Raw genomic sequence first — 21,143 nt, 5'->3', positions numbered from 1 at the left:
GATAAGCACGATATAAGGTTTCTGGAGGGTATTTGTGGTGAGCAGCCGCGGAGAAGAGCAACAGTGTGAATGTGAGGCGCTGCGGTGATTCTGGAGGCAGGATCTGGGATTCTGGAAGAGACGAGGGTCGGAGTTACTCGCGAAACACCCTATCGAACGAAGCGGTAGTATTGCATTGGTAGACTGTCATGGGATTGTAATGGGATGGTCGGGTTAGAGTATCAGCAACCAGCAGCAACCTCAGGGAAGGCGGGAAGGAGGAACCGTGTACGACAAACGGCGAGGAAAACTCATGAGCATTCCGTTTCCCTTCCAGAACAGGCCTTCAGCCAGCAAAGCGTGGAGCGCGGGCTCATATCGCAACGATTCTCTCCCGTGGAGCATCTCCAGCAAAATATCCCGGCCGCACGCTGCAGCTGCACGAGCATCAGAGCTCCTCCTTCACCTCCACCACAGCCTCGTACTTCTGGCCTTTCACAGCTTTGCGCACACCTCCGAGCTTGCCATTCACAGTCTCCACAGTAGTCTTCCTGAATGTGATCCTCTCCTGGCGTGGCTCCTCAACCTTATCACTCTTCTTCATCTCAGCGAGCTTCTGCTGGCGCTCCGCGTAGCCGGCCCCGGTCTTTGGACCCTCGGCCTGAGTGACCAGAGCCTTGGTGGCGTCTCCCCAAGCACGAGTCTTCTGCGCATACTTTGCACCCTCCTCCGATTCCAGCCAGGCTGCGCCGCCGTCTGGAGTATGCGTGTGGCCGTTGGGATCGCTTGACGATCGCGAATCGACCCCGCCTTGGGCAGATGGCCTCTTAATGAGTATGGTGTTCTTCTGAGCCTTCAACCTGGTGCAGTCGGCTAGTTGATGCTCTGTACTGTCGCAGTAGAAGCAGTGTCCCTCCTTGCGACGGCGGTCCTTCTCTTCCTCGCTTAGCTTGCCTCGTGGGGCGCTCTGCTTGCTGACGTTGCCGTTGTCCTTTCCCTTGCCATGGGCATTCAAGGTAGGCTTCTTCTGTGGAGCGCTTTGAGCGTGAGAGATATTCTGAGCCGAGGGCTTGGTGTAATCTCCCTTGTTGACCTTGATGTTGTTTGTGGACTTGCTGCCACTGGCGTAATTGAAGTCGCCCTGGTTGATGACAGTGCCGTAGGTGTTCTTGTTTCCCCCGCTTCCGCCTCGAATAGTCTGACTGCTGCCGTGAGCTCCCTCACGGAGCTTCGTCGAGCATGTGCCGCCACCACCACCTCGAGTTGGTTGCTTGGCTGATGGCGTGGTACTCTTGTGGACTCCTGGTCGGAAGGGCGAGAGTCTCTGCTTCTCGTAGATGTCTTGCAAGCGTTTCTGGGTCTTGCTGATTGGCTCGTAGTCCTTAGAAACTAGAGAGGCTCGGAAAGCGGCCTTGTCCTCTGCCGAGCGCAAGTGCGGTGGAACGACTTTGGACAGGCGCTGAGCGGCGTTGCCATCGGTATTGACGTGGTCAATGTTGACGGTGGCATCACTGTCGATAACGGCGCCTGTGGTGTTGTCGCTGTTGTGGGAAGTGCTTGGAGCCATCTCGTCCTGATTGTTTTGTCGCGTATCGAACCTCCGTGGCATGTGAAATATGTGGGCGTGGCGATACAGTAAGGTGGTCTCGTTGCGGTGGTGTGTTTTGACCGCTGTAAGTGTCAGAAGGTAATGAGGACCAGGCCGAAGTACGGTTCTGTCTTATGCTTCTCGCGAAGTGGCGCTAACCTAAAGCTGTAAGCAATTCGCGTAGGAGTTGCACGTGTTAGCGAACTCATTCACTTACCGAGATATGTCCATCTCAAGCTTGCCTCAGAATGCTTTAGAAGTGTACCAATGCCTCTATATATCGAGCAGTATACATAGGCATAATATCCAGTGCAGACCGTCAGCGCAGACAACGGCCGGCTGTATACATGGCAGTTTATGATAATAGCTAGTGTATCATGTCGTTCGGGATTGCAAAGAGCCCCGAAGCACTCGAACAGAATCCGTTACTTTCGTCTGCAATTGTGGCATGATGTAAAGATTCCGATAATGTGGCTGTCTTATAGGTGTAGAGTCTTTGCGTCGGCTCATAGGCTATTTGCTAGATGCACATACATATCTGTAGTCGAGCCCATACGTTTGGCATAAAGACATCGTGGTAGCGAGCAAACAGCGCCCTTATATGGAGGATAAGCGGTCAGTCAAGCTCTATGAATCATCATACGGCAAACACGGTCACTTGTGAAAGCGGGCAGAGCTACTGGGAAAGGACGCAACAGGCAAAGAGAGAACAGAAAACTTTGTCATCATTATTCGTATTCATTTGCTTGGGCTCCAGCCATTGGGCCTGGTGACCCTTCAGTGAGCTGAAGTCGGTGTTCGAATCTTCACGCAACGTCGAAGTCGTCTTGTCTCAAGCCCTGATACCATGCTTCCCATTGCTAGAACTCCATCAGCGATCCGGAGCTGAAATGAAGTTCGAATTGTGCAGAAGAGCCCATGTATCGCGTCCGCCTCGTCTTTCCATGAGCGATCCAGGCCATTACATCCTATAGACCTCAGCTAGAGACCAACGGGCGGTGTAACGCTGGTCTTGCCGCCACAAAGCACCTAGTACTTCACGACCTCGGTGACCTTACGACGACCACCTGACTTGCCTGCTACCTCCTCGATGGTGGTCTTGCTGTAAGTGGTGATGTATCTGGGCTCGACTTCGGCTCCACCTCCAGCTTCCTTCCGAGCCCCTTCGTCCTCCGCCATGCTCGCGCACTGCTCGGCATAACCCTGAGTCGACTTGATGTACTCGCTGCGCTCGGCCAAAGCGTTACGAGTATCCGTCCACATCTTGGTAGCTGCTTCACGACCCTCAGGGACTTGTCGGATCGGCTTCTCGTCAACTAAGACGGTCTGCTTGGTTTTGTCTCCACTCTGATCGTTCTTGTTGCCACCCTGCTTGTTGTTGTCACCAAACTTCTTGTTGTTGTTTCCAACCTTCTTGTTGCTGTCTCCAACCTTCTTGTTGATGTCTCCGACCTTCTTCTTGTTGTCTCCGCTCAGCTTGCTCTTGTCTCCACCCTGCTTGTTGTTCTTCGATCCGACAGCAGGTAAGTTGTTGCTCTTAGTGATGGAGGGTCGGAAACGCGAGGCCTTCTGCTTAGCGTAGTTCTGAGCAAGGCGTTCTTGCACCTTGCTCGGTGGCTTGGTGTTCTTGGCGGAAGCGGCGGCGATCTGATCGCGAAAGGCAGCACGCTCCTCGATCGAACGCCTGTGCGGAACGGCTTTGGTCAGGCTATTGGGCTGACCGTCAGTGCCATTGACGCTGGTAGAAGGAGGAACAGCTGGGTTGGTGGAAGCCATGGAGTCGGTGTTGATCGACGACATTGTTCTTGAGGTGTTCTTTCGGTTTGATGTTCACCCGAGATCCGAATAGGGCGAGAGGAGGTTGAGCGTGTTGAGGTGGTAGACTCTGGCTGTTGTCTCAGTTATGGAGGAAACAAAGTCCAAGCCTAATCGTGATGTTTATTTGAGCTCTGGCGAAATGGCGCTAAGCGCGGATCTGTGAGCAGCTAGCTCGCGAAGCGCACGTGCCGCTAGAATCATTCACTGACCAAATCTCGCTCACCTTGATGTGACTTCGGGACGGCGTGAAGTCGTCACATTGTGTGTATAGGTCGAGGGATCTATGTCTGCCTATAATATCATGAGTGTGGGATATAGTACAGGGCAGGGCACAAAAGCGTCAATCTTGATAGTAACAGTATCGAGATAGCTTGGATTCTAACAAGGACCCTGAGCTAGTACTACTAGATTCTCAAGTTTGCTACCTCACCTTTAGAATGCAGTTACTGTATAGTCGTGGACCTTTCAGACAAAGCGATTCAAAGAGCGAAATTTTCTTGGCTATGAACACTTTTTGCTGGAACCACTCAAACTCATCAAGCGCCGGGATACTCAGAACAGGTCAAAAATGCAGTAAGATAGCACGCAGATGAGCTACGCGGTTAGTCAGACTTTGAAGAACGATTACACAGTGAAGTGCTAGAGATACGTTTCTGACCTTCAGGTCTAGAATATGTAGCAGGCCATCGTCATAGTTAGCGCGACGCACAGGCCGATCAGCTCATTCACTCACAATCTGCGTTCACAGCAAGCAGCCATCTACGTGGTAGAACGCCTACGAGGGCGTATATACAGGCATAAATGTCAGTTAATGGTAAGTAACAGGTTGTCCGTGGGCGATAGGTACGAGATGACTTTGTAGTTGTTCATATGCCCATCATCTGTTTGCTAACAGGGCATCACAGCCTTGAACGGGTCATACTAGATACTGCGTCTTTTGCTAGCACCTTTAACGAACAACAGTATACATGTTACAAGAGCATAAGAAGGAACAAAGTTCGAAAGTCAAAGGTATTGATTCATGCTACACAAAGCGGCTCCGCTGCTCGAAGTCGTTCCCATGTCACTATGCGAAGATCCAAAGAATTCTACAACGCTCCCAAAATGCGCTCGTCTGCCAATCTATGCGCCCGTGTCCAAATGCTCTTCTATGCATGTTCCCATCAACCTACACTAGCTCCGACCCGAAGCGAAGAGTCGAGCTAAGTGATGCAAGAAGTCGCATGTCAATCGATGAGAGTGTTGACCACCCGCAGGCAAGTCTGTGTGTTTTCGTTCGTGTGCACCGCTACTTGCGGCCAAGACCAGGCTTGTGACCGCCACGGCCGCCGAAGCCGCCGCGACCGCCGCCAGTGAGCGTACTGGTATGGTTACCGGTAAATTTTGAGCCTCACCAACCAATAACCAACTGAATATTGGGCTCACCATTAGCATACCAGTGGTTACCTCCTTCCTAAATAGGAAGGTGGATGTAGTTTACAAGGTGTTGTTGCTATTGCTCGGTCCTGCCTATACCTCTTCATTCACCTCATTCTCTAACACCTCCTACTTGTGCTAAATCGTCCGCTTGTTGAAGTTGGTGTTATAGTCCGTAACTATCGTCTCCTCACTGTCTACATCTTCGCCTTTGCCTAGAGGTCCGTACTAGTTACGGAGGCAACTACAGGCCTCTATAACGAGGTCTCCGAGCTGTGATCTTCGATAGTGTATCATATCACGGCTAGCACTGAAGCTGCGCTCTAGAGCATCGCTTATAAGCAGCAGTGCCAGTATATCGAAGGCAAATCGTACTAGCTTAGGCTCTATATCTCGGCGTACGTACTAGTATCTAAGCACGTCGTATAGGGCTATCTTCTGGTCCTTATCTCCTTTAGTGACTTGCCGGCGTGTAGATCAGGCTCACAAGCTTGTAACAGGTAGCGCTCGAATGAGTCAACCCTTAGTGTTAGTATAAAAAAGTCCGTGATCTTACGGCGCTTAAACTTCGATAGATTAGCTCGAAGATCGTCCTCGCTATCGGCCTTAACAACAGGCTATATTTGAGTCTCTATAGCTTGCGATTGCGATTATGACTGCTTCTTCTTCCCCTTTCGCTTCTTTAGAGGTGTTGCGGTATCCGTAGAGGTGTTAATCTAGCTAGCGGGTTTGTAGAACGTCTCCTAGATATCTATCGCCTATGCTTTCGTGCTCTTAATCTAAGACTGCTAATCTTTCGTACCGGCGCTCTAGAGGTCTTCAAACTACGCGTCTTTCAACATAGGGTTTAGCATTACTACCGCGTAGTAGATAGGTATGTCGTCTACGGCTTAGAAGTACTTCTCGACCTTCCGCTACGAGGCTTCGTAGCATTTCGAGAGATAATCGAAGGAATCGTCTTTCTCGGTTTCCTACTTATACTCGGTATTGTAAGCGTCGAGGGTGTTAAGTATAAAGTAGAGAGTCGGATACTAGTCGAAGAGGTGTTTCTGCTCGCCCTAGGTGTCTATAGTCGTAATCTCGAAGACCTGTAGCGTATTATATAGCCTGTCGAGTTGATACTAGTTACTAGTCGAGGGCGCATTGTTTTTAATAGTGGGATCGTCCCTGTTTTAGAAGTAGAAGGTGTTAATACGTTCCTTAATAGTAATAGCACGTCCGATTATATAATAGAAGCTGTTCTAGCGCGTAGAGTTGTCTTGAATAAGCTATAGGATAATAAGTTAGCAAAAGAGGTGAATAGGTAGGAGGATAACGATAACGGCTTTTATTCGGCATATTGACGGGAAGCTCCCGAGCCAATAGATAGGCTCAGATAAGCACTAGCGCCGTTACGTACGCTATCCTCGGCATCCCTTACTTACCTTAAGGTTATTAAATTCCTCTAACCCTTCACCTCCTACTACCTCTCTAAACTCGTCTAACTATTAAATAGGTATAGTGTGTATATATACGGAAGTTAGGACACGTAATAGGGAAGGAGGAAGGACTAATATAGTATACGAAGGTATATAGTAGAACAGTGTTTAGTACTAAAGGTATCTCTACTATCGGTATAGAGACTACGTCTCTTATACCTATATAGAGTATTAAATAGGTACGAGTTGCGTAGTAGTAGAAGACGGCGGATTACACGAAAGACGAGGAAGGACCTAATAGGATAGCGTATATCTATATATAGTATCGCTAGTATTAGTATAGGTAGATACTAGGTGTCCGGATGTTTACTAGCCTATAGGCTAGTAAACCCTAGTTACGTGATCTAGTTATATAACATACCTACACCTACATAATTGTCCTACGGCCTATAAATTCTTAATATAGAGGGATATTGCTCTAGTCCTAGTTCTATTTTACTACGCCTTATCGGTTTTACCTATATCTTATCCTACGACGGTAGTTCCTCCGATAGTCTCGTACTAACTAGCTAAGCAACTTTAGGTCCTCTAAGTCGCTCCTACTATTCGTACGGTGTCTCGGTAGTATTGCCGTACTATTGTCTCGACTAGCTTAGTATATACTAAGTTAGTCTTAGTACCGTACGATATACCTACTATTAAATAGGTACGAGTTACGTAGTAGTAGAAGACGGCGGATTATACGAAAGACGAAGAAGGACCCAATGGGATAGCGTGTATCTATATACAGTATCGCCGGTATTAGTGTAGGTAGATGCTAGGTGTCCGGATGTTTGCTAGCCTATAGGCTAGCAAACCCTAGTTACGTGATCTAGTCATATAACACACCCACACCTATATGCTTGTCCTGCGGCCTATATATTCTCAATACCTACTAACCTATATTCGTAATACTCCTACTTAGGTCGTAAGGTAAGGAACAATTATTTCTACTATACTAGCTATAGCTATTATACGAAGGTCTAGAACTAGGGACCGGCTAGCGGTTTGGTTAAACTATCTACTACTATCTCCTTAGTATAGTAGTACTCTACTTTGATCTTCCTCTACTACTAGAGGTACCTAATATAGTTATAGGTAACATTAATATACTTAGATCTTTCGTAGATATAGACGTCCTTAACTAAGGTTAGAGCTACCTAGTTATCCCCTATAAGGCGTACTAGTCTTAGTTTGTCGACGGTACTCTTATCGGCTAGGACTATTAGTTAGAAAGAGTAGTCTCCTACTAGCTCCGGGCAGTTTATCTCTCGGAGGATAGCCGCTAGGAACTAGGGTTATTTCGCGGCGGCGTTTATCGCTATAAACTCTACCTCTATAGTAGAGGTTACTATAGACTTTTGCTTCTTACTTATCTAGGATATAGGCGTACCGTATACTAGCTAGACATATCCTAGATTTAAGACCCTATCTACTCAATCTATCGCGTAGTCGGAGTCTAAGTATCCGGTTAGGATACCGCTACTATGTCTAAACATTAACCCTAGGTCGGGGAACGACCTTAGGTATCTCGAGACCTTCTTTAGTGCTTTTATATACCGCTTTGTTAGATCCGCGATATATATACTAGTTCTCCCGAGTAGGAAGGCTAGGTCCGGTCTCGTTATAGTCATTACCTATATCTAGGTCCTATTGTTGCTCTAGTAGTTATCCTTACTATATCTCTCGTCGTTCGGGGCTATAGGACGGAGATTATCGTAACTATCTATTAGCGAGAGTATTAGGCTTGCCTTTTCTTTTGCTATATCTATTTTAGTAAGGGATTTACGGATATAATAGCCCTAGTCGAGTTTTAGGGTACCGTTACGCCTATTACGAGTAATCTTTAGTCCTAGTAGTTTCTCCGGTTCCCCGAGATCCTTAATCTTAAAGTATTACGCAAACTGCTTCTTAAACTATTAGATGTCGGCTAACCTTAGTACTATAATAGGTATGTCGTCTATATAGATAAGTAGTATAATGTCTCTCTTAGTATAAGTTAGGAGACATAGGTCTACCTCGGACTAGTAGAATCCTATTTTAACTAACGTAGCGACATAGAGCTTATTCTAGTCTCTAGCTGCCTACTTTAGGCCGTAGAGACTCCGGAGTACCTTAAGGACCGTATTCGGTAGGGTTTTGACTCCTAGTAGGGGTTTTATATAGATATCTTCGGCTAGGTAGCTTTAGGTAAACGCATTGTTGACGTCGACCTAGTATATCTCGAGATCCCGCTCGTAAACTACTACTATAAAGACCCTTAGGTGTTATAGCGTACTATAGGTATAAATGTCTCTTCGAAGTTAACGCCAAATTTCTATAAAAACCCTCTTACGACAAGTCTTGCCTTAAACTTTTCGATTACTCCGCTAATAAGTCTCTTTACGTTAAAGACCTACTTAGAGGTTACTATATTCGCCCCCCTTAGAGCGATAGCCGTTTCCTAGGTGTTATTACTTAATAACGAGAGTAGCTCGGTATCGATAGCGTCCTTCTATAAGTAGCCCTATTTAGGATCTCCTACCGTAGCCTTATATGTCTTCGGGATAGGTACTTCCTATTAGTAGGCGATACCGGGTCCGAATATAGTAAAGGCGTATTCTTAGACTTCGTCGAATAGTTCCTCTACCGTAGCTATAAATATACGTTCGTCGGTATCGGTAAGTCTATTATTTACCTATAGTAGTTAGTAGAACAAAGCTATTATAGCTTTATAGTGCTTAGCCTTATAGTCCTAGTCCTAGCCGTAGTTATTATTAGGATCCCTAGTCCTTTTCCTTCGGACGATTAGTTCCGGTAGCTCCGGGGTTTTCTCGATCTTCTTATAGTCCGCGATATTATCTAGTCTACCGGGAAGTTAGATATAGAGCGGTCTTAAGACAGTTAGTCCTTTGTCCTTAGCCGTAGCGGGTTCGGTCTCTATATAGGGAGCGGGGATTAGCTAGGTTAGTTCTTCTATAGAGGACTCGGCTACTTTAGTAGTAGGAAGTTAGAATATTATACTACCCGAGGATCGTGAGATTACTATCGGGGTATCCGCTAGTCGCTAAACTAGTAGTAGTCGCGAGACCGCCGGTAGTTGACCGACTAGCCTTCGTTTAGGTACCCTACTAGGTTAGTTCGTAAAGAAGATACCTAAGTCTAGATCTCCCTCCTTCTCGTTTTCGAACTAATCTACTTAGCTATACTACCTAATAGCTCGTATATCTAGCTCCTAGAACAACTATTACTTAGTCGATTAACCGTATCTAACGAAAATAGCTTCCTTACCCCGGTTTATTAACTTATCCTATCGTAGCCCTTTTAAATATAATTTCGGTTCTACGTAAACTACTACCCTACAACCCTATACTCTTAGGTGATCCACCGTCGGCACTTTACTAGTAAATGCTTCTTCCGGCGAAAGTTAGACACCGTTAAGTAACGGTCCGTTCGGTAGTAGGTTACGTATAACCGCCTATACCTCTAGCGCTTTAGGCTAGAATTCTACCGGTATCCTCTATTCCTCGAGTATTACGCGGATCGCGTTCTCCGATACCTAGATTAACCTTTCTACTACTCCGTTTTGTATAGAGTTATAAGTATCCGTCGTATCGTATTAAACCCCCGATTCTTTCTCCTTGTTAAGATGTAGCATCTCAAAGGGAGTCAACAATCAGGAAGTGATCTGGCAGCCTGAGGCATCCACAATGACTCAGCTTGTAGGGAGATACCTTCTCTCCCCTTTAGCTTAGATAGACATCTAACACAATCAACATATTGGTTCCTGATATATTGCTGCATGCTCGTGCTATTAGTCAGTTGAAGATTGATCTCTTACTCCACTCCGCTGCCATCCACCCGTACCTGTTTTAACAGGTTATGAGCCCGGGTTTGTGCAGGAATAAGAGCAACCTATATCAGTACAGGTTACTTGTATCCCTTGCTATCGTAGCAGAAAACATCTGGGAATCAGAAGTCTACCCCGTCTATCCTATCAAGGAGCTTAGTTCGATACTAAGTGATAGGTAACCCAGACAAGGACTCTGTGCGGCTTACTCAAAGCCAATACCTTGAAGATACTCTGTAGGCAGAACTGCATCGAGATACTATCAAGAAGGACTTCAAGTAAGTCATTTGAAGCTCTGCTAGGAGAGACAGACCTGTGTCCTAGCCCCGAGACCTCACACCGCTCCTTCTTTACTTTACCAAGCAGGCCTTGGTATCCACACCTACGAACTTTCCCATTCTACACCAGAAGCCTCAGCAGGATCTGAGCCACCACCTTGGAACATACACACCTTGTTTCATTACATCCAATTTATTATGGATTCATACCAAGAGAAGACAGAGGAGAAGGGAGGCAAAATCCCAATTCTTGGGAGGGACAATTGGAAGAGATGGTTCAACCTTCAGAGATACAAGATGGAGAGCCAATCAGCATTCTTTGCAATTGATGACCTAATGGAAGTGTCTTTTGACAACATCAAGGGCAAGACTCTGAAACTCCAAGAAGAGGCTACAACCAAAGAGATCCTCAATACGCCAACATGGACAAGACACAATGCAGTATGCAACTTCAGTATCCTTAGTAGGATCACAGAAGAAGATGAATTTGAGCTTGAGGGCTCATGTGAATCTGGAAGAGCTGCTGAGAAGTGGGTGTATCTCTGGAACAAGTATAGCCAGGTGCTACCAACCCATGCACATGAGCTCACAAAGCAATTTGTGACCTTTGAGATGAGTGAAGAGTTCACCATCAGATCTGCATGGACACACCTGGTTTCTCTTGGAAAAAGGATTGCTGATGTTGACCCAGAGGGTCAGCATTACAGGAAAGCTGATGTGAGGATGACCCAGCTCTTAAGCTCACTGCCACCTGACTACCATGTAGCCAGGGATACTATCATGGCTCAGCCAAAGATGGATCATGAAAGGACCTTAAAGATCCTTGAAGCTCAAGAAGCCAGGTTGGATCCCTCTAAGGCTGAGTATGGCATGGCAGCCACCTGGGTCAAGCCCTCAGGTCTAGCAAGACCACTCTCCTGCCTTCTCTGTGAGAAGGATCATCTGATCAAGGACTGCCCTAGTTTGCCTGAGGCAAGAAAGGTCCTTAGATCTCATTCCCAACCACCATCTTCCCAGAATACAACACATGTCAAGAAGAAGAGAACTCCACCACCCACTTCAAGGAGGACACCAAGAGAGAAGTCCTCTATGGAAGAACTTAAGAAAATGGTGAAGAAACTCAGCTCTGACATGCTGTCACTCCAGAAGAACCAGGCCCAGTCTTATACCTCTAAAGCAAAGAAGACTGGAAAAGGTTTCTCCGCCCAAGAGTCACCATGCAGCTCATCCCCAGAGACAATGTCTGATGATGATGAGTATGATGAAGTGGCTCACTCAACTGCAGAAGTCCAAGGCAAGTTCCCCTCGTCAGAGTGGTTACTTGACTCCTGTGCTTCATCCCATATGACTGACCAAAGCTGCCTCTTTAGATCTATGACTCCCTTGACAAGGAAGAAATGGATCAAAGTGGGAGGTGGGTTTTTATTGGCCACTCATATTGGGAATGCAGAGATGAGTGGGAGAGCTGGCAGAAAAGTTGTTTTGGAAGATGTCCTGCTTGTACCCAAGCTAGGAGTGAACCTGGTTTCATGGAACCAGTTTAGCAAGCAGTTTGGTGTGCAACCTCCATCATTTTCTCTTGTTTCCCCCTCTGGTGAGACTGTTGTCCAGACAAAGCTCCTTGGGGGGGTTCCATTCATTGATGAGATTTCTCCTCTCCTACAAGAACGGGCACATTACTCATCATGTGCACCACCAATGGAGAATGCCTTTGTGACTGCTCAATCAGAGACCGACCTGAAGCAGTGGGAGCTTTGGCATAGAAGATTTGCACACTTTGGGAAGAATTTGCTCCAGAATCTTCACAAGGTAACAGACTTGAAAGAACCCATTCCTATCCCTAAGGATGGCTTTCACCAGTGCAGAGTATGCTCAATAGCAAAGATGAAGAAGTACAAAGGCAAAGTTACAGAGAGAAGACCTGAAAGACTTGCCCTTGTATCTATTGACATATGTGGCCCACTACCAATCTCAAGACTAGGATTCAAATACTGGCTTGAGATTGTTGACAACTTCTCTAGGAAGAAGTGGACCTTTCCTCTTAGGAAAAGAGAAGATGCTCCAGTTGCTCTCCAGAACTGGAAGATCAAAGCAGAGAGGAAATCATCAGCGCAGCTGAAAGCAGTAAGACTTGACAATGCAAAAGAACTTATTGCATTAGTGAAGCAGTGGGAGAAGGATTTGGGGATTGGGCTCGAGCCGACTGAGGCATACAACTCTCTACAGAATGGACCAGTTGAGAGGTCAATACAAACCTCAGAGGACTCTATAAGGGCAATGCTTGAAGAGGCTAAAATGCCGGTTGAATTTTGGCCTGAAGCACTAGAGGCCCAAACTTATATGAGGAACAAACTGCCAAATGGCCCAGATTACGATGGGTTCAAGGTTTCACCAGATGAGGCTTTTGATGGTATCAAACCGACCATCAACCATTTGAAAGTTTGGGGATGCAAAGCTGTTGTCTATATGGACACAAGATCCCAACCTCAATGGGCAAGAAGTGACAAGCTAATGAATAGGGGTAAAGAAGCAGTGTTTATTGGGTATGTTGAAAACACAGCTAAAGCCTGGCTCTTTTGGGAACCAGACATGAGAGCTGTTAAACAACACACACATGCAGACTTCTTTGAGGACCAGCCTGGAGGTGATATGGGTCTCAATGTTCCAACATTGAATCTACCAAGCAGTGCACCAGCTAGGAAGCCCTTAGGAAGGCCGAGGAAGAACGTATCCTTAGGACAATCTACCTACCATTCAGGCGTCCATCAGAGCCCCCCCGAAATAGATCAGCCAATTGAGAGCCCTAAAGTCGCTCAGCCGAGAAAGCTGTTTGTGCAACTTCCCCAGCCTCCGGAGAACGTAGGGGAATTTCAGAAAATCGATCAGCCAATTGAGAGAAGCTCCCTAGATCCCCAGGAAATAGACGTTACTAGGTCACAAGTGACGGTCCCTAAATCATCCCTTGGAAAGAGAAAGGCTGACTATGATGTTGAGGGCTATGACATGAAACAGAAAGCCCCAAGATCCATGGTCCCTAAGCCCGAACTAACCACTGAAGTGGGAGAAGCAATGGACCTCTCAGAGAACCTTGCTGCTTTTCACCAAGCTTTCTTTGCAGCCATGCAATCAGTGGACAGTTCAATACCATGGGATAGCGAATTCCTGGAAGAAGTTGAGGAAATGGCCTTTGCAGCAACTGTAGAAGCCATTGCATACAAGCAAGAGGTCCCAATTCCAAAATCCTACAAGGATGCTGTGAATGACAAGAAATGGGGACATCTTTGGAAGGAAGCAATCCAAAAGGAACTAGATGCTCTACAGAGTAACAACACCTGGGAAAATTCTGTTCCACCAAAAGGAGCAAATCTGGTTACATCAAGATGGGTCTTTGATATTAAGAGAAGCATTAGTGGAGCTATTGAAAAGTTCAAGGCTAGACTAGTTGCAAGGGGCTTCTCACAGAAGTTTGGTGTTGACTTTATGGAGACATTTGCACCTACAGTAAGACAGGACACCCTTAGGGTGTTTATGGCTATTGTGTGTAAGAAGGATCTTCATCTTCACCAAGTGGATGTGAACAATGCATTCACAGAAAGCACCCTCCATGAAGACATCTTCATGTTACCACCACCAGGAGTTGAGCTTCCACCAAACATGGTGTTCAAAATCCTCAAAAGCTTGTATGGACTTAAGCAAGCAGCTAGAGATTGGAATCAACTCTGTGTGTCAAAGCTCAGAGAGATTGGATTCACACAGTCAGAAGTGGATCCATGCCTACTTATCCATAAGAAGAGGGAGATCATAATCCTTATACATGTGGATGACATTCCAATTGCTGCACCAAAGTTGACAGATGTTCTCTGGTTCAAAAGAGAACTTGGCAAGATCTTCAAGATCAAAGATCTAGGTGAACCTGAAAAGATCCTTGGCATGAGAGTCACAAGGGACAGGAAGAGAGGAATCCTGAAACTTGACCAAGGACACTTTGTTAGGGACAGCCTAGCCAAGATGGGAATGAACCATGAGAAGGCAGCACCTACACACTCACCCATGGACAGCTATGAGGCCCTCAAACCTTCAAGCCACATGGATGAGAGGTGTGACAAGGCAGAGTACCAGAGTATTAATGGTACTTGGATGTGGCCAGCAACAATCACAAGGCCAGACATTGCTTTTGCCCTAGGAAGGATGAGCTCATTTGTGAGTGACCCATCCACCTACCACATGAAGGCTTTGAAGAAGATCACTAGGTACCTAAGATCATACCCTGATCTAGGACTTCAGTTCTCAAAGTCTGGAAAAGGACACCTTATTGGATACTGTGATTCTGATTATGCAATGGACAAAGCAGACAGAGTCTCAATCCTTGGGTATGTCTTCTTCCTCTGTGGGGCACCAGTTTCTTGGATGAGCAAGAAGCAAAAGTCTGTAGCAACATCCACAATGGAGGCTGAATACATGGCTATGAATGCATGTGCGAAGCAGTCCCAATTCCTAGCTTCACTGCTGAGGGAAATGGATTGTCCAGAGTTAGTGGGAGACTGTTCCCATCAACCAAGAATCACTGGAAACCAGGAGACTGTATCAAATTTGAGACCAGTCCAATTAAGAGGTGACAATCAAGCTGCCCTCACCCTAGTGAAAGATGCACATGTTCATGACAAGTCGAAGCACATTGACATTGCCTATAACGCTGTTAGGAAACTTTGGTGGAGGAGGCTTATTGCTGTTGAGTACACCCCAACCTCTGAGATGGTTGCAGACGGGTTTACAAAACCAAAGACTGGTCCACACTTCCAGAGGTTTGTAAGCCAGCTGAACCTGTCATAAAAAGGTCCAAGTACTATTGACAGGAAGTGAGCAGACTGTAACCTCCCATACGAGATGAGTGGGAGTGTTAAGATGTAGCATCTCAAAGGGAGTCAACAATCAGGAAGTGATCTGGCAGCCTGAGGCATCCACAATGACTCAGCTTGTAGGGAGATACCTTCTCTCCCCTTTAGCTTAGATAGACATCTAACACAATCAACATATTGGTTCCTGATATATTGCTGCATGCTCGTGCTATTAGTCAGTTAAAGATTGATCTCTTACTCCACTCCGCTGCTATCCACCCGTACCTGTTTCAACACTCCTAGTCTTTTAGAACTATTAGTAGCTTAGGTGTATTATTACTCCGTACTGCTCTTACGTAGCATTTCGATACTTTCTCTATAGTTAGCCGCTATTATCGTAGTGCTTACGGTACGTCGGATTTGTTCTTAAGCGGGATCACCTACTTCTTTCTTAAGAAGTTATCTACGATCTCTAGCTAGTATTTAAAACCTAGCCTAGATGTCGTATTTTCGAAGGGTCCGTAGATGTCGATAGATATAAGCGTAAGTCTTTCGTTCTTTCCTTCTATAATAGCGCCTTTAAACTTCCGTATATTCGCGATAGAGTATACCTTATAGTTATGCTCGTCCGGGATAGGAATCGGGTCCTTCTTATTACTTACCCTATAGACGTTCCGGAGTGATCCTTTACCTAGGTGTACGAATCTTCTATACTAAAGCTCCTACTAATCCTCGGTAGTAACCGCGGCTAGAGCTTTCTTATTAGGAATATTACCCGCGGGTAACATCTCCGGGGGCCTCTTATCTACCTAGTTTAGGGAGTCGGATATCGAAGATACTACCGGTACCCCCCCTCGTAGCACTGTTTATACGATAGGCTTTCCGCTCTTATACTTAAGTATAAAGTTTAGAGGTTCGATATCGAATTGCTTACTAAACTACCTCTATAAAACTAGATTAACTCCGAGATTAGGAATAAATAAGACTTTCTCTAGAGCAATTTATTTCCCCGTTAGGCCTCCTATAGTTACTATTCCTTTATAGAATGTATCTAGGTACCCCCTACCGACTTTAATTACTTTCCTTCTCGCTAGTTTCCTAAGCGATCTAAATAGAGACTTATTATTAGTTATGTATAAGGAGGTATAGGAGTCTAGTAACTATTCGGAGGCGGGAAACTTGCCTTTTACTTTAGTAGTAGAATAGGCGACTTCGTCGTCGTATATTTCCTCGGTATCGCTTTCTCGTAAGGTATAGGCTCGTATTGCCTTTACCTTTATCTTATTATCGGATTGGCTTCTCCTATCCTTCTACTGTTTCCTAGACTTCTTAAGGGCGTTTTAGGCCTTTTCTAGATCCCGGACTAGCTCTTCGTAGGACTTCTTCTCCGGTTACTTCTAGGTATTCTTCTTTTTAATAAACTCCTTTACGGAATCTAGTTCCGGGCACGATATAACTAGGTAGTTACTATCGTAGATAAAGTAGCCGCTCTTACCCCCTTGCCTCTAGGAGTATAGAGCGGTCTCGCTCTTACTCTCTTAGATCCGTAATTTGTAGGATTTAAGTAAGGTTATAGCGGATTCCTAGCCTAGGTTTAGCTAGGCTAGGATAGTATCCCTAGTACTAGCGTAGACGTCCGGGAGGCTACTTAGTAGGTACTTAAACCTCTAGATAGGGTCCTTATAGTAGGTCTCTTTACTATCTATTTCGGTAATCTATATAGATAGGTTACCTAGATATATCTACCCTTATCTAATTGTCTAATCGTCCGGTAGCTTAAACGATACTAGCTGTTTTATAAGCGCTACTACGTATGCCTTATAGACCTTACTATACTTCTTCTATAGAAGTTTCTAGATCTCTTTCGTATCTCGTATGTCTAAGATTTCTTAGTTATCCTCCTCGGACAAATATACTAAGATAGTATATCTCGCTATACCGTTCGCCTTCGAAGTAATCTTAGGCGTAACGGATTCTAGGAGATTAGCCGACGAGTCGTTAATAACCTAGAATACCTCCCGGCTTTCGAGATAGTCTCGTAGTATAACAAACTAGCGCTTCTAGTTCTTACGAGTAAGGGTAGGGCCGACCTTCCGGGGGCCCTCGTAGCTCGTTAAGTCTTCTATAGCGAAGGTAGCCTTAGATATATAGCAAGCTCTACTTAACTACGGTAGTTAGAATAAGCTTAGACTCCCCGAGTCTATTAGTAGCGTTCCGTATAGTAGACTCCCCGAGTCTATTAGTACGTTACCGTACGGATTCCGGGTATAGGGTATAGTACCCTACGTCGTACTTCCTTAGTATATCGATGTCCTATTAAGCAAACCCGGGCTTATAACCTATTAAATAGGTATAGTGTATATATATACGGAAGTTAGGACACGTAATAGGGAAGGAGGAAGGACTAATATAGTATACGAAGGTATATAGTAGAATAGTGTTTAGTACTAAAGGTGTCTCTACTATTAGTATAGAGACTACGTCTCTTATACCTATATAGAGGGATCTTGCTCTAGTCCTAGTTCTATTTTACTACGCCTTATCGGTTTCACCTATATCTTATCCTACGACGGCAGTTCCTCCGATAGTCTCGTACTAACTAGCTAAGCAACTTTAGGTCCTCTAAGTCGCTCCTACTATTCGCACGGTATCTCGGTAGTATTGCCGTACTATTGTCTCGACTAGCTTAGTGTATACTAAGTTAGTCTTAGTACCGTACGACATGCCTACTAACCTATATTTGTAATACTAACCTCTATATTAAAGCCCTTATCTACTTTATTACATTATATAGCTTACTAATAGTACTACGAGTATACTAGAACGCTACTACCGCCGCGAATACGCCCTCCTCCGTCTTTAGTTCTAGCTCCTTAAGGTCCCGATTAGATAACTCTCCTAGTAGTAGCGACTTCGCGTAGAGGTTAGTAATATAGCCGAAATATCGTAGGCGGCGGCCCTTACGGTAATAGACCTTTATCTACGGGTATATCCTCCTTATTAGCGTATTAACCGCGGTATCGTTATTACTAGTATTATTGGTTACGAAATACCCGATTCGGTATAAGATCGAGTACTCGGCGAACACTTCCTAAAGCGCGTCTATAATATTTATACTAGTATAGTTACTACGTAGTCGCCTAAACGCTAAGAGCTTAGTACAACGCTTGCCTCGAGTAGAGATGTAATAGATATAAACCGAGACGATAGCGCGATAATTAGGAGAGGTCTAGACGTCGAATAAGATATAAATATCGCTTAGTGCCTTTAGTATCTCCTAGATTAGCTTCGCCTTCTAGTTCTCGTACTTATAGAGCACCTACTTTCGAATAGTCGCGCCGGCGCGTAGTAAATGCTATCTAATGTTCTGCGATAGGCAATAAACGAGCTCTCGAAAGTAGGCGTTCTCGACTATACGGAAGGCGATATAGTAGTATATAATCTATCGGATAAGTAGTCGCTTAAATTCGTTAAACTTAGAGACTAACGCCTATATTAAAGTCGTCTACGCCGGATCAACGATAGGCTCTTTAACAACGGCAATAGGCTGACCCTGCTTATTTAATCTATAGATAGTGAGGTGAGAAAGTGGCCCTTAATTGCCGTTAACGATAGGCAGTTCTTAAGGCTTACCCTCTAGCTTATAGGTCTAGCAGTAATACACCTCCTTACTATTATCGTGCCGTATTAACGACTCGCTATGTTACTATACCGGAGAGGTCCGTTTACGCGTCCCTTTCGACTGTATCGCCTTCTTACGCGTGTACTCCTTGCTATAGAGCTTGAAGCAGTCCTTGTACTTATCCGGATAGAAGGCTAGGTTCTTCAAAGAGAGATATATAATATCAGATGCTAGGGCTCGATTGCCGGTAAATGATGGCCATACGAAGGGCATTGTAGCGACAGTAAGGTGAAAGAAAGAGAGGTGAATACACACGCAAAACGCGTAGGTACGCGACTCCAAGATCATGCTGATTTAGCGTGTACCAACTACGGATCAGCATCCTACTGGAGCGGCTTAGATACCGGGCTCTAGGCTATATATGGATCTGGTTACCAAGGGCAGTGAGTTACCTCACCACTGGATAACCAACTGCGACAGCGAGGTCACCACAACCAACCAATAACCACCGGTTAGCACCACTAACCATTAGCAACCATATCAATAAGCTCACTGACCGCCGCGAGCAGTGGACTTGGCCTTCTGCTGTCGCTCTTGAAGGATCTTCTGCTTAGCATCCTCCGGCATACTGGGGAAGATATTGCCCTGATAGAGGTGCCAGGCGATCTTCGGACTGGTCGCGAAGTACGCCTTCTGCTCAGCTTCCGGTAGAGCGTTGAAAGCCCTCTGCTCAGCAATGCGGTCGTAGGTAGATTGGCGCATGAAGATGTCCTTGGTCGCGATGGTATCCTCAACGACATCGTGGCCGCCCTGCTGAATCGTGCGACCGAGGTACGTGTCAGCAAGCGTCTCGAGTTTGGCTTGGCCGTAGATGTGCTGAGTGTCCACAATCTGCGCGCCGTTGCCAACGAATGGGGAGAGGCCCTTCTGTGCAAGGTAGAAGAATGCCTTTTGATCTGTCTCACCGCCGTGGGGGATGACTTGGCGATTCGCGAAGATCTTCTGGCACCAAGTCTCGGCCACTGCAGCGTCGACTGCTCCATTCTCTGCGCGAAGCAACGACCACTTGACACCGAATCCGTACGGCAGCTTGACCTCTATATTTGGGTCCTCGGGGTAGCGAACGTAGCAGAAGAGGAGTACTTCGCCGGCCATGTTGCAGATGCAGATGTTACCAATACGGTGGGCCCATCGCTTCTGGCCCGCCCTCGGTTCCTCTTTGCCGTTCTTCTTGAAAGCGCCATGGACCATGCCAACACCGCGGATGTGGTATTCCTGCATTTTGATGTCGCAGCAGACTGGTTCATTGGGGAGAAGGCGCTCAAAAAGGGGGAAGACCTGGGTTGCAGGTGTCTTGCCTCTTCCTGGACCAACGGTCGACCGTACTCCCCCGTTGAGAGCGAGAGCAGCCCAGGCCGCGAGCGCATCAGCGATCTCCTTCTGTTCCCCCTTGAGTGGCTTGGGCGTGTTGTTCTGTCGTTCAGCCGAGGCTTTCACCTCCTCCATACTGATGGAGAAGTTGGCAGGCATCTTGACGTGATGCCTTGGTAGTTTTGAGTTGATCGATCGCTAAGTATGTTCTTGTTGAGTTCAAGAGTGGTCTGGTCTCGGGTAGTTTGGGAGGATGCAAAAGTGATTGACTGTAGAAGGGCGAGGAGGGAAAGCAAACTGGGAGAGATTGGGAGTTTTATGTATCCTGGACGACACATAACGCTACCCAGATCGCTCGTAAAGCATTCACAGGTAGGTGAAGTGTTTGACCTGCCTGTCCACTTCTGCCGCTGATCTCAATGTATAGAAGAATTGATTCACCTCCTCCATCAAGAACAGCGACAAAGACATTGTTACATCACAAAGCCGGGTAGCGAATCCTGAAATCTCCTTGTCGCCATCACGGGCAATGCTTTGTATAGAAAAGAGCTGAGCAGAGTATATCGTGGAGTATAATTGATCGATCGAAAAGCTACGCATGTCCTTGATGAAAGGCTAAGATATACGTCTGCTGGAGTCGCCGCCACGCTGCACGTCTCAGCTCTTTGTCTAGCATACTTCTCAGACATCTGACGACTAGCTCACGAAGTCTTGACTACAAGGGACATACGACGCAAGAGAAAAAGGGGTGGACCCTGCAGTATTACCTTGCTACTAGCTAGCGCGAGACCAGGGCCGCGGCCGCGAGTTTGGAGGTGGTAGTACAATTTTTGAGTCTCGACGATCTCGGACGGGGCGAAGGCATCCTACTCGTAGTAGGACGCACCAGTATCGCCCTTCGCATCGTGAACGATGATTGGAAGACTCTCAAAGATCTTCTTGAGGATCCG

At 46.1% G+C, this 21,143-nt stretch overlaps 3 protein-coding genes across 3 annotated transcripts; all 3 read right to left on the bottom strand.

Annotated features, from left to right (window-relative positions):
• Window positions 1-427: 427 nt before the first annotated feature.
• CLAFUR5_20236 (uncharacterized protein) lies at window positions 428-1,546 on the bottom strand (the record flags this gene model as incomplete). The annotated part of the gene is made up of 1 exon (XM_059463072.1): window positions 428-1,546. The coding sequence occupies one exon, from the start codon at window positions 1,544-1,546 to the stop codon at window positions 428-430; it is 1,119 nt and encodes a 372-aa protein (XP_059319046.1).
• A 1,050-nt stretch (window positions 1,547-2,596) lies between these two features.
• Window positions 2,597-3,367, bottom strand: CLAFUR5_07381 (uncharacterized protein; the record flags this gene model as incomplete). Its single annotated transcript, XM_047906529.1, has 1 exon — window positions 2,597-3,367. One exon carries the CDS (start codon window positions 3,365-3,367, stop codon window positions 2,597-2,599), a length of 771 nt encoding a protein of 256 aa, XP_047763686.1.
• A 16,004-nt stretch (window positions 3,368-19,371) lies between these two features.
• CLAFUR5_07380 (uncharacterized protein) lies at window positions 19,372-20,352 on the bottom strand (the record flags this gene model as incomplete). Its single annotated transcript, XM_047906528.1, has 1 exon — window positions 19,372-20,352. One exon carries the CDS (start codon window positions 20,350-20,352, stop codon window positions 19,372-19,374), a length of 981 nt encoding a protein of 326 aa, XP_047763685.1.
• Window positions 20,353-21,143: the final 791 nt, after the last annotated feature.

The sequence above is a fragment of the Fulvia fulva genome, chromosome 6 (genome assembly GCF_020509005.1).
Source record: "Fulvia fulva chromosome 6, complete sequence".
Classification (NCBI taxonomy): domain Eukaryota; kingdom Fungi; phylum Ascomycota; class Dothideomycetes; order Mycosphaerellales; family Mycosphaerellaceae; genus Fulvia; species Fulvia fulva.
The sequence above is the reverse complement of the archived record's forward strand: the minus strand, read 5'-3'. Positions and strand labels throughout refer to the sequence as shown.